This window comes from Limanda limanda, chromosome 18 (genome assembly GCF_963576545.1).
Source record: "Limanda limanda chromosome 18, fLimLim1.1, whole genome shotgun sequence".
Lineage (NCBI taxonomy): Eukaryota > Metazoa > Chordata > Actinopteri > Pleuronectiformes > Pleuronectidae > Limanda > Limanda limanda.
This window is the reverse complement of record NC_083653.1, coordinates 3589955-3602697: the sequence shown is the minus strand read 5'-3', so window position 1 is coordinate 3602697 and position 12743 is coordinate 3589955. Positions and strand designations below refer to the sequence as shown.

At 44.2% G+C, this 12743-nt stretch overlaps 2 protein-coding genes across 2 annotated transcripts; one reads left to right on the top strand and one right to left on the bottom strand.

The window, feature by feature from the left end:
• Positions 1-1543: 1543 nt before the first annotated feature.
• exoc8 (exocyst complex component 8) lies at positions 1544-7287 on the bottom strand. The gene is made up of 4 exons (XM_061091349.1): positions 6050-7287; positions 4127-4380; positions 3780-4028; positions 1544-2446 (listed from the first exon to the last, which is right to left on the bottom strand). The coding sequence occupies exons 1-4, from the start codon at positions 7191-7193 to the stop codon at positions 2039-2041; spliced, it is 2055 nt and encodes a 684-aa protein (XP_060947332.1). The 5' UTR covers positions 7194-7287; the 3' UTR covers positions 1544-2038.
• A 562-nt stretch (positions 7288-7849) lies between these two features.
• Positions 7850-12398, top strand: sprtn (SprT-like N-terminal domain). The gene is made up of 5 exons (XM_061091657.1): positions 7850-8329; positions 8814-8913; positions 9319-9447; positions 9529-9835; positions 10542-12398. Exons 1-5 carry the CDS (start codon positions 7986-7988, stop codon positions 11498-11500), a joined length of 1839 nt encoding a protein of 612 aa, XP_060947640.1. The 5' UTR covers positions 7850-7985; the 3' UTR covers positions 11501-12398.
• Positions 12399-12743: the final 345 nt, after the last annotated feature.

Genomic DNA, 12743 nt, shown 5'->3' with positions numbered 1-12743 from the left:
CTGAGTGAATTCCTCTTCAATAATCCCCCCCCCCCCAGCCTCGCCCCCGCCTCGCCCACTGTCCTCTCTCTCTCTCTCTCTCTCTGTGAGGATAAGCTGATAGCTTCACCCGAGGCTTTCCCCGAGCCCTCGATCACATCAGTGATTATAACGAGATGAGCTGTGAAGCAGAGAGAACAATCGTGCGTCTAAAAATATCTGCATCGTCAGTTCCTGTTGCTGTTTTACAGCAGGAGAGGAGCATCTGTTGGTTTCACTCACGGGATCCAGACTGGTTTCACTGGGTTTTAACAAGCGGTTGTCACTGGTCAGATGATTGAAGTCAGAATTGTATCTTATACTCATAAGCAGTATTTATAAATACCGCCACTGCGATAAATCATTAAAAACTCAGGTTTTACTTTGATTATAAACAGAGAAATCATGTTTCACAAAAATATTAAAGGACAATTGACATTTTCTTATCAATACTTCCTGATTAAAAGCTGCCACAAGAGGGCAATGGAGTCATGAAATAAGGATCAAGATCTAAATCTGATCTGAAACATAAAGTCTCAAGTTGAACGGACACATCACATCACACAGGTGGAATAACTGCACTCGCTGCTTCTCACTGAAATAACCACTTCCTCCTCGGAGTGAGTCAAAATGGCTGCTGGAAAAAAATGAAACGGGAAGACGTCTTTAACGTGACTCATCTGGAAATGATAAAGAATAATAAATGATAGAGAATAATAAAAGTGTGCTCTGATGCACGTTTGAAAAATACATTGAGATAAAGTAGATGGAGAGACAGGGAGGAAAAAAGACTCGGATGTTCATCTGCATTGATTTTAAAATTCTACTTTTAAAGCAATGAGAGGCCTCAGTCCAAGCTCCATTAGGAAGCTATTATTCCCTCCATGTGTCTGAGTGTTCGACCTGGTGACTAAAGGTGAGCAGGTCTTTGCTGTAGAGCCTAAAACAAATTGACTTTGTGAGATGGGCGTAACTCAGGGAACAATTCCTTGATTTTGAAAAAGACAAATCTGGCACATTTAGGGAACTAATATCGATGAGTTTGTGAAATTAAAATCTGGATCTCTTGAATCTGACAGTGGTTATACAGGGAACTGTTGGGCCTTGGCGGAGGAATGTGTTCTGCTGAGTGCCACTCGTTTTATTGTCGTTCTCTTAATTAAATTGCTGTTTTAATTCCCATTTGTCATTTCTGTTACGCACTTGGCAACTCTGTTAAGAAAATAAAGGGTTATTATTATTATATAATTTAAATGTGGAAATGTAATAAGCCCTTTTTACAGCAGAGAACAACGGAGCGACTCCCACTCAGGGACTCAGTCTCTGGGTCTTTGTTTTGTGAATGCAGGCTCACTGGAGCAGCTTCCTGACAACTGAGCCTTTGTTAAAGTTATTAATTACACACGTGCTGCTGCTGCGATGAATGCGTCTATAGCAGGAGAGTTGTGTGTCTTCAGTGTGTAACGATACAACCATCTGGATCAATCCAGTGGAGGTCGCTCAGTGCGTTAAACCAATAAAGAGATAAAGGTTATATTTGTGCATTATGTTTTTTTATTACATTTCTTATGTTGCTTTCAAACAAACAATTTGGACATTTTACAGTAAAACAGTGCATTTTCTTTTCAGTCATCCCCTTTCCATCAGTCCTAGTTGGTTAGGACACTATTTCATTCCTGCCTTTGACGATCCAGTGAATCAAACATCACAACATTTTAATCAAAACATTTTAACAGCATGAAACCTGGAGTACACAGATACTCCGCAAAGTAAATGTTGTGTTACTGAATTTCAGAGAACACATTGTGACCAAAACCTGCTCAGCATATAGATCATTTTACTTTTCAGTGTTAGCCAATATCATAAGTATTTTTATGGGACTCCAAAGTATCTTTTCTCACATACTTACGTTTCCTCTGATTCATCTGTTTTATCCTCGTCCAGCTGAAATCACCGGAACATTCGGTGACGGCTTTATTTCAGTTTCTTACTCTGTTCAAATGTCTTGAAGAAGCTGGAATCAGACCATGGACGTGGTGCTCTCCGGGTTGACTCGAACCGGCCTCGTGCTTTTCCTCAGGTCCTGCAGCTGTTTGGCCGGCTTGCCCACGCCCTCCTCGAACCTCCGCTCCACCACGGGCAGCACCGTGTCGTGGAGGAAGCTGGCGTTCTGCAGGATGAAGGCCTTCTTCTCGGGGTCCTGCTCGCAGCGGAGGCTGTAGTCCACGTGCTGCACGGCCACCAGGATGATCTCCCTCAGGCTCTCCAGCAGCACCATGTGCAGCTCGGGGAAGTAGAGCTTCAGTCCTTCCTCCAGGAAGCTCATCATCTGCTTGGTGAAGGCCACGATGGTGTAGCTCAGGTTCACCCAGCAGTCGTCCCCGGTGTACTGCTCGAAGCTGCCGATGCCACAGCTGCACATCTCGTCCTGCAGAGGAAAAGACAAACAGGATCATGTATCTGTGACCTCATTCTCCAGGTCACTATAAGGTCATGACCACAGGAGAAGGTCAGACAGGGTCTAACATTACTTCTTCAAATGTCTGGTTTTGTCTGTCAAGAAACCAAAGATATTCATGTCTTCAATCCACGACATATTCTTATATATTTTTGTTGTTTTATATATATATATATATATTTTATTGTACTTTCCACTCCAGCAGCACAAGAACACTTCCCTACTGGACACTAGTGGTGGGGGAAAAAATCGATTCTGTTCAGTATCGCGATATTTTGCGCCAGCGATTATATCGATACTGTAGCACAAAGTACTGCAATATTTAAAAATATATATATATATTTATTTACAATTATATATGTAACAGCCCATGGCTGGCAAAGCATGACGAGGAGAGTTTCAGAGTTTAAAAGATACCTAGTGTGTATGAGGAAAGGATGTTCTCCACTGCAGGAGATATAGTAACGTCCCAGAGGAACTTTAACATCTGAGCATGTTGACCAACTCCTTTTTCTGAACAAAAATGCCAATATTCCCAAATGAATTTAACATTTTGGGTCATGACCTTGCAGGTCTCAATTTGATTGAAGCTCTAGGTTCCTCTTATTTATATGATTGAGCTCAGTGTTCATGTGAGAGGTCTCCTATTCAGAAAATAATTACAAAGGTCCTGTGTCCTGAATGTTCAAGGACACAGTTTTTACACTTCAGTTAATGTGTAGAAGACAATGTTGTTCACAGAATTAAATGTGACATTTTAAATGAGGTGAGCAGTCTTATTTTCCTCATTTTTTGTAATGCCTTTGAATAATATGGGGGACATGAATCGCAATAAATCGCAGAATCAAATCGCAATACTTGCAGCATCGCAATATATCTCAGAATCGCAATACTATTGAATCGTGGCCCAAATATCGCAATACTATTGAATCGTCACATTTTTGCCAATTCCCACCCCTACTGGACACTGACACAATCACATCATTGCATTCCATTCCTGTATCTGTAAATATGTTCTCCGTATGTGGTTAATGTATGTATGTCAGTGAGGTGTTTAAGTGTATAAGCTACTGGATGATCTAAATTTCCCTCGGGATAAATGAAGTATCCATCTATCTATCTTTCTATGTGACAGTGACATTAAAAACACGAGCAGCAAATCCTCATCAGAGGAACTGGAACAAAAGACTAAATAAATGACTTGAACAATTGGATCATCAAACGTATTTCTTTGCTTTGCAGCGCTGGAAGCACAGATTACCTGAGAAGGAGGAACAGAAACAGAAAAGTTTACAAAATGCACCTTGAGTTTAGCCAGAGCCTCGGGGGTCATGAGGTTCATCCTCCTCCACATCTCCTCCGAGTTGCGGTGCTTGGTGGCTTCCATGATGATGTCGTTGTAGCTCTGCAGCGCCGCCTTGATGTCTTTGACCAGCAGCGACTGCAGGGTGAAGGTCAGGTCCAGGCCGATCTCCGTCAGCTGCTGACAGTGCTCTTTAGCCACTTTCACACACTCGGCTGCCGTGGACAGGCTCTCCTTACTGTCAAACACCTGGTGAAGACAGTAAAAAGTCATTTTCAGGATAAATGTCACATTATTGAACCCTGTGGTTTTCATATTTGACTTTGTGGCTGGTCTCCTCTTCCCACCTGTTTGGTGAAGGCGTCCACGAACATCCTCATGGCCGACTTGGACCAGACCACGAAGGCCGAGTAGCAGCCCGTGTTTCCTGCAAAGTCCATCTCGAACTCCTTGGCCGTCTCCAGCAAGCTGGTGAAGAAGATGTTGCAGAGCTTGTGGATGTAGAGCAGCGTGGCTCCCTCGATGCGAAGCTGCCGGATGGCCGTCTGCACCGCGGAAGCTCGGTTCTTCAGGAACAGCTCGCAGGCTTTGGTGGACTGGCCTGAAACACAGCGGGGGGGGGGAAAACTATTCAACAAGAGTGGAAAAGCAGATCCTCTCTGTATGTTTGGAAAGACAAGCAATACACCGGCTGATAGAGACAGGAGCTGAAACCAGGAGTTTGAGACAGAGGAAAAGAGGAGCTGCAGCGATGGAGAGTCTGAGGAAAGTGATGTGTTCTTAACATGTAAAACATTTAATGATGTTCTATGAATTCCTTTAACATTATTTAACGACTAGATGCAAAATGACTAACTTATATGAGGGAAGTGAATGAGTAACTTGTCCTTTAACCCCTAGAGCAGGGGTCTTCAACGTTTTTCAGGCAAAGGACCCCAAACTGATGGAGAGATGGAGCAGGGAACCCTATTATATATATTGTACAAAATTGTGTTTTATATTAAACTGGGCCTAGTCACATGTATAAACCTAGCTACCCTGTTATTGTGCATTCAATACTAAATGGATTTGGATTTATATAGCGCTTTTCTAGTCTGATGAAGACCACTCAAAGCGCTTTACAGTACAGTTTCACATTCACCCATTCATACACACATTCATACAGTGCATCTATTTGCAGCACTTAGTTATTCTATGGGGGGCCATTCAGGGTTCAGCATCTTGCCCAAGGACACTTCGGCATGCAGATGGTTCAGACTGGGGATCGAACCGCCGACCTTCAGGTTGGAGGACGACCACTCTACCCCTCAGCCACAGCCGCCCTAAGCCGCCCTACTAAGCTATTCAAATAATACACAGGTATTATAAACCATATTGATATTATATATCATTTTATACAATAATATTGTCTTTTGCACACTCTGTCTACATATTCTTACACTTATGGTATATTATATTATCTATTGTATAGTCAAATACTTATATTTATACCTCTACTATATATCATATATTATATCATACTCTGTATATTCTTTGTATACATAAGTCTATATACACATATTTATACATGTGTACATGTTATAATTACTATTATTATATTACTATTATTATTATATATACTGTTGCTGCCATTATTACTATATACTGCTATTATATTGGTATAATTACTATCATATATAAATAAATTATGTTATATACTATATATACTGTACTATTTTTATATACTGTCTAACAATAACATTACCATCATATCATCAGTACTATTACCATCATCTTGCCACTGCACCTTATCTACCTATTTATCTTGTGTTTCTGTTTTTTATTCTTTCTACCTCAATATTTTTTATTTTATTTTATTGTATTGTATTTCATTGTATTCAAATATACCGGCTGCTATGACAACTTAATTGCCCTTCGGGGATGAATAAAGTAATCTATCTATCTATCTATCTATCTATCTATCTATCTATCTATCTATCTATCTATCTATCTATCTATCTATCTATCTATCTATCTATCTATATTCATGTTTTTATTATTGTGTGTCGCTGAATGAAAGATGATGTCTTCTGCCTCCATTTATCCGTTCGCTACAATATGTTGGATTCAAGCTAATGTGTATTTAAAACAACTTAAATTTGTCGAAATTAAAATATAAAAAATTGTCTAATCAACCAAAAATTTTGAAGACCTCTGCACTAGTGTGTGGACATGAATCTGTGTCTTCAGCTGTTTGGTGTGTGAGGTGAAGCAGATGAATACCAAAGGACCTAGTCTGATCAGCTGGGACACGGCCCTCCTGGTGGCTTTAGGTCCTCCACGCAGTGACCGATCCGGAGACAACTCGAACACCAGCACCTCCGTCAGCTGCCGCACTCGCTCCTCCACCGTCAGCCGGAGCTCTTTGACCTTCTGGGTCACCGGCTGGTCCTTCAGGTACCCGTTGAGTTTGTCCAGCAGGTCCACGGCGCCCTCGAAGTCTCTCTGGGCGATGCACACGTCCAGATCCTCGGGCAGCTCCTGGATCCACTCCAGGCTGAGGTCCACGCCTTCCTGGGCGTCCACCGGCTCGTCCTCGTCGAAGGGGTTGGTGGACACCTCCGCTCTCACCGGGGAGGTGGGGACCTCCTCCTCCTTCTTGGGCCGCTCCTTGGAGACCTTGCTCTTCTTGGTTTCGTCCAGGATCTCCAGCCACTCCTTCTTGACCTTGCTGTTCTCCGCCTGGAAGATGCGGCTGTCGGGGAACATGAGGATCTTGAACATGTCCTTCATGGGGGGGTTGTCCTTCACGTTGACCACGGCGAAGCTCTCCAGGTCGTACAGGGCGTTGTACTTGTACTTCACCGTGCCTCTGCGGTTGGGCAGCCAGGTGGCGATCAGCAGGCAGTCGTTCATGAGGAAAGCGTGCACCTTCTGGATGGGGGACATGTTGTCCACGTCAAACTCCACCAGGTCTCCGTTGTAGACCAGGTGCCTCCCCGGGGTGTCCATGATGGTCTTCGCCCCCTCCACCTTCTCCAGCAGGGAGGTGAGCGTCCTCTGCTTCAGCTCCTCGGTCTCCTTGGGGAAGGCAGCCTGCATCTCCTTGGAGGTCTCGTCCTTGTCCGCGGACAGCAGCGCCTGGGTGATGCTCTCCATGATGCTCTTCTGCTCGGTGAGGATGTGGCTCAGCTGGTACATCTCGCTCTCCAGGTACGAGATCTCCTTGGCCGTCTCGATGAACTGGCGGTAGTTCTTGTACACGTTCTTCTTCAGGTTCTGCGCTGTCTCGTCCGCCAGGTTCTGGATCTTCTGCCGATGCTCCTGCAGGTCCCGGTCGCCATCGGACTGTTGGGACAGAAGCTTCACGTAGTTCTGCGGCTCGAAGTTCGGCGACTCCAGCAGCTTCCGGAGCCGGTTTCCGGTTTCCGTCATCTCCTGATTGTGTGTGAAAGTACGTTAAAGTCAAATTGACGCTAAATGTTTCGCAGAGGACGAGTTTGTCCAAGCTCCTCGGTTCACTTCCGCCTCAAACCTAAACAGGAAGTAGTCAGCTGGTCGACTCCCTGAAGCGTCACATGACTTTGACGTCACTTGACTCAGGCGCTTACAAAGTGGTGATTTTATTTGATTAATTTCTGTTTACATTCCAATGAAATTGTTATTTCTCGATTCAAAACATTTAAATATCAATTGAATGTCAAAAAAAAAAACCTCGGGTGCGTTTTGTGTCGACCGACGAGATAAAATACTGAAGTACTACACATCCCAGCATGCATTGCTTTTGTCTTTGAACCATGCGTTTCTTTCCTGAACTTTAAGTTTCACAATAAGAGCACAACATTGCAGAAGATCAAAAAGCCGAGTTCATGTGACGCATTTAAGTTGTAAAACGAGGCTTCCTCCCTGTTGCCTGTAGGTGGCGCTATCCCTATCACCACACACACACTAATCTGTTCAGGTAACAACACTCTTTCTCTTCAGATCGTTTAAATCGTTCGTCGAAAGAATCTACGAGTCTAGTTTTATTTTGAAATTCAACGGAAGTGGGTCATGTTCTGAGCACCGTGACACCGGAAGTGGTTGGCGGCTTTGACGGAACATCAACAAGAAGAAACGATGAATTCAAATTTGAATTTCTGACATTTCAGTGAAACTTTTTGAACAGAACGTGTATTCGACAGATGCCACTGACTTCCGCCAGCTGGTCCCTGACTTCCGGTGGTGATGGAGGATGATTTCCTGCTCGCCCTGCGGCTCCAGGAGCAGTTTGACACCGAGTACCAGAGTCTCCAGACCTCCTCGTCCTCCTCTTCCTCCTCCTCCCACCGGCTGGATGATGCCGGACAGAGCAGCAGCAAGAAGCGGAGACTGGACGTGTCCTCTCCGGGCGGCAGCGGGTCTTTCCCCCGCTGGGAGCAGCCCGAGAGGCCGCTGTCCATCGTGGACGCGTCGTGGGAGACGCTGGACCCTAGCCCCGACGTCAGGGCCATGTTCCTGGACTTCAACCACACCTTCTTCTGGGGGAAGCTCAGCGGGGTGGAGGTGAAGTGGAGCCCCAGAATGACCCTGTAAGTCCCCGGGGAACAGTGGGTGTTGACGTGGCTGTGAGGTTAAAAGCTCCATGTCCATCGGAACTGGTTAAAGGTTCAGTGTGTAGAATTTAGTGACATCTAGTGGTGGAGTTGTAGGTTGCAGCTGAACACACCTCTGACCTCACCCTCCTCTTCCAAACATGACAGAGAACCTGAGGGAGCTTCAGTTGACAGAAAAACTCAAAATGTGTTTAGTTTGTCCAGTTTGGGCTACTATAAAAAACATGGCGGCCTCCGTAGAGAGGACCAGATGTAAATATGAAGTCTTTAAATATAAAGGGACCATTCTAGGGTAAATAAAACAACAATTTGTACAATTTAGATGATTAAACACAACTAAAAACATCACTAGAATTATTTAATATTCATATTCTCCCAATAGACCCATTTCACCTAAATCCTACACCCTGAGTTAAAGGTCTGTGTTTGCTCTATTTAAAGTCTCCTCTCTGGTTCCTAGCTGTGCAGGTGTGTGTTCCTACGAGGGTCGGGGGGGCCTGTGCTCCATCAGGCTCAGTGAACCGCTGCTGAAACTGAGACCCAGAAAAGACCTGGTTGAGGTAACGAGGAAACTCACTCGCATGCATTCAAAATACATGTTCTCAGAGAGATTAAAATTAAATTTAAATTTAATAAATTTAATTAAATATTTGCACTACTGCACAAATTGAACATTCATCTGTAAAGATATATATTTAGATGTATATATTTTATTTTCTATTTTAAAATTTTGATATTCTATTTCATTGTTGTTCTATTTTATTCTTTTGTATTCTATTTTATACTATTTCTATTTTTATTTTATTTTTTGGGGTTGAAATTACTGAGCATTGCTTAAAGAGAGTGTGTGACCCAAGCATTTCATTGACAGTGACTACTTCGTGTTATCTCTGTTCATTTGACAATAAAAAATCTTGAATCTTGAATGTTTTAAAAGAGCAATCATTCTTTTTTTGTTTCTCCAGACTCTCCTCCATGAGATGATCCACGCCCTCCTGTTTGTGACCCAGAACAACCGAGACCGAGACGGTCACGGACCTGAGTTCTGCAAACATATGAACCGTATCAACGATGCCACCGGAACGAAGATATCTGTGCGTACCTCTTCTAAAACATATTCATCCAATATCTCATGAGTTAATACTGTGATCTAAAGAGTGAAACCACGTCCTCAGGTCTACCACAGCTTCCACGATGAGGTGGATGTGTACCGGCAGCACTGGTGGCGCTGCGACGGGCCCTGCCAGAACCGAAAGCCCTACTTCGGCTACGTGAAGAGAGCCATGAACCGGGCTCCGTCGTCTCAGGACCCCTGGTGGGCGGACCACCGGAGGACGTGTGGCGGGACGTACACCAAGGTCAAGGAGCCTGAAGGATACGGCCAGAAAGGAAAGAAGGTTGGGAAGACGGACGGGAAAAAGGACGGGAAGGCGTTACCTAAGGAGGCCTCGGGAAGTGGGAAACCTTCAAGTACAGCTCCAGGTAATGGACCTCCTGTGTGGATTCAGCTTTAATAGATGCGTAGCTTCCACATTTTAGTTATCCATTTACATACTGTTAAGTGACCAACTTGGGGAAGACAGCTTTCTGTTATAAGGCACCCTACATTTGGAATGAGGTCCAAAAATCTTTAAAGTTCCGCTCATTTGTTTCACTGACGGAGTTCTCGAGTCCGGTCTCATGTACAGCTGACTTCTGCTAGTTGACTTGGCCGTAGTATTTTATTGACGAATTGTTTTATACCTTGTATTACTGTGTATATATATATATATATGCATATTTATTTCATTCCTATTTATTCAATGTATTCACTTTTAATGTATCAACTTTTTTATTGTACCCTCGGCACCATTGTAAATGAGGGTCTTATCCCTCAATGTGTCTTCCGAGGCTTAAATAAATATTCAATCAATAAGTGCTTAAGAATGACATTTTTGCACAGACTGAAGACAGTTTCTAGAGACGGACAACCTGCTGTTCTGCTACTTGCTGCAGTTTAGGCCTTAAAGTGTTAATTTTTCCAGTAAGTTTGGTTTTTATTAGTTATTTGATGCAGTAAAAAGTGGGAGAGACGTCATATTTGACAGCATATTCTCGTACAGCAGCAGGAAGTGAAGATCCATCTTTATCTCCAGTCGATGTCTCTGGTCTTTTGCCTCACTCTAATTTTCTCTTCTTCTCCTCTCAGGTTCTGGATTACAGGACATAAGGAACATGATCCCGTTCACTGGCAAAGGCTTCCTGCTCGGCGGGAAGTCACAGACCTCCACGTCTTCCCCCCCGTCCCACAAACCACCGGTCCCTCTTGTGAAACCACCATCGTCGAACCCAGTGTTCTCTCCTCCCAAGAAACTCTTCCCCCCGTCGTCCCCGGCCAAAGCCCTCCCTCCCGCTCCCTTTCACTCTGGACTCTCCGGGGCCTTCCCCTCCACCGGGCCAGCAGCCTCCACGGGCCAGAGGCCACCTAAGAAGAGGTCCGTGGGGAACACACGGGTGTTTGTCAGCATCAACGGGTCGCCGGTTCGAATCCCTAAACCACACAGTAGCAGCAGCAGGAGCCAAGTAGCAGAGAAAACAAGGCAGAGTTCCATCGAGGAGCTTTTTGACAGCATGGGGGTCAGAGGGTCAGTGGGTTCTGAGACCAGAAGAGACTCGCTGACGTCCCCGGGGATTTCCACCAGCTCGGCCTTAGTCTCTTCTCTGTTTCCTAAACAACAGAGGACGCCTCAGCCACGTTCAGCTGTGGTTTCAAACAGAGGCAGCCCTGATGAACCAACACAGTCCAAGTATTTCAACAGTGACAGAACGTCAGGAGCTGCTGCTGCTGCTGGGAGTCAGAGCTCGAGGAAGAGGCCGTGGGACGACCGCCGCGGCTCGGCCAGCATCTTCGACTTTTTCCAGAAAACATTAAGCACCGATTCAGCAGCGTCGAGGGAGTCGGTGAAGACGAGATCACCTGCAGTGCAGCAGAGAACTGTGACTGCTACAGCCACCGCTTCCTCTTCATCCTCTAACACGCCTTCTGTCAGCGCTACTTCATCCTCCTCCTCCTCCTCCTCTTCCTCACTGACGGTCAGCTGTCCTGTGTGCCAAGCGAAGGTGCAGGAGTCGAAGATCAACCAGCATCTGGACTCATGTCTCTCCTGAGGAGGAGCAACAGACGTTTCAGGGAATAAGGTCTTTTAAAATTGGCCTTTTTGTGATATTATACCACTTTTGGTTTTAATAGATGGTTTTACTTCCAGGTTAGATTGTTTTATTATTCTCTAATAACCCTACTTCCTCTCTGATCACATGTGCCTGCTGACAGCCCAATGCCTTAGTATTTTAAGAAGCATCAAGGTTTAACAGATTATGTGAGTTTACGTTCAAATATTCAGTTTCATCATGAAAACACAACAAAGGACTTCCAGTAAGTTCTCAGTTTTGTGGCTGTTACAGGTTCGTGTGTTTTATCAGGATTTGAAGCACTGTGGTTTTAACTGCACAGAATATGTCATTCTTACAATATTTTCCATCATAGAGATCAGCAATCAGTGATCAGCTCCTTCAGAATTCACCAGAATAATGTGAAAACTGACCAGTTGTGGTGTAAATTCAGAAGCGGCTGCCGTCTGTGTGTTTATAAGAAGTTATTTTTGCCTCGTCTGTGGGCGGACGAGCTGACTTTAGTCTGACGTGTCCTTCAGACGTCAGGAGACACAGACTGACCTCTGCTGATCTGCAGGAATCACATTTCACACCCGCTAGCTGTTTATTTCTGCTTCACACCGACACTGACACGGCATCGATCTGCAGGGTCGGGTCCTGTGAGAGCTTCGGATTGTTCACGCACCGAAACTAATGTGCTCCAGTCGTCAGATTTACAGTGAAACACATGAGGATGGTTTAAACTTTTATTATTTGTTGGTGAAATGTGAAGATTTCTGCAAAAACATCCGGATTTTATATGTTTATACGTTGTTTTGTATGTGTTGTGTTTGTTTTAAAGTAAATTGTTAAACATGTTCAGGTTTTGTTGCTAATAAAAATATTTTACCTTCCATTTACCTGTTTGAAATAATTATAAGTGACAAATATCAAACATTAAATCTTCACAACTGGATTCTTTCACCTCTTCATCCCTTTTAAAATCTGTGATAAGAGACAATGTGACACAGAATGTCTGACTTGCAATATTGTTCATTTGTGAAAGTGATTAATTCAATACTGTAATAATCCATGATGGTTTTTTCTATTGAATGACAACATTAACATAATTTTCAATGCATTGAAAAAAACTAAATCACTGCAGCTCCTAGAGTGTCCATAGTGAAAGTGGGGGGGGGGGGTTCTGGGTGAGGAAGGCAGACAGATAGTGGGCGTACCAGAGCTGGTGGGTGAGGGGGAG

Excerpts from the sequence above, each read along its gene's own strand:
- exoc8 (XM_061091349.1), bottom strand. The coding sequence starts at position 7,193 with ATGACGGAAACCGGAAACCGGCTCCGGAAGCTGCTGGAGTCGCCGAAC. Across the intron at positions 4,029-4,126 it reads TGGACGCCTTCACCAAACAG|GTGTTTGACAGTAAGGAGAG; the intron begins GTGGGAAGAGGA and ends TGTCTTCACCAG. Across the intron at positions 2,447-3,779 it reads AGGCTCTGGCTAAACTCAAG|GACGAGATGTGCAGCTGTGG; the intron begins GTGCATTTTGTA and ends TTTCCTCTGCAG.
- sprtn (XM_061091657.1), top strand. The coding sequence starts at position 7,986 with ATGGAGGATGATTTCCTGCTCGCCCTGCGGCTCCAGGAGCAGTTTGAC. Across the intron at positions 8,914-9,318 it reads CCAGAAAAGACCTGGTTGAG|ACTCTCCTCCATGAGATGAT; the intron begins GTAACGAGGAAA and ends TTGTTTCTCCAG. Across the intron at positions 9,448-9,528 it reads CCACCGGAACGAAGATATCT|GTCTACCACAGCTTCCACGA; the intron begins GTGCGTACCTCT and ends CCACGTCCTCAG.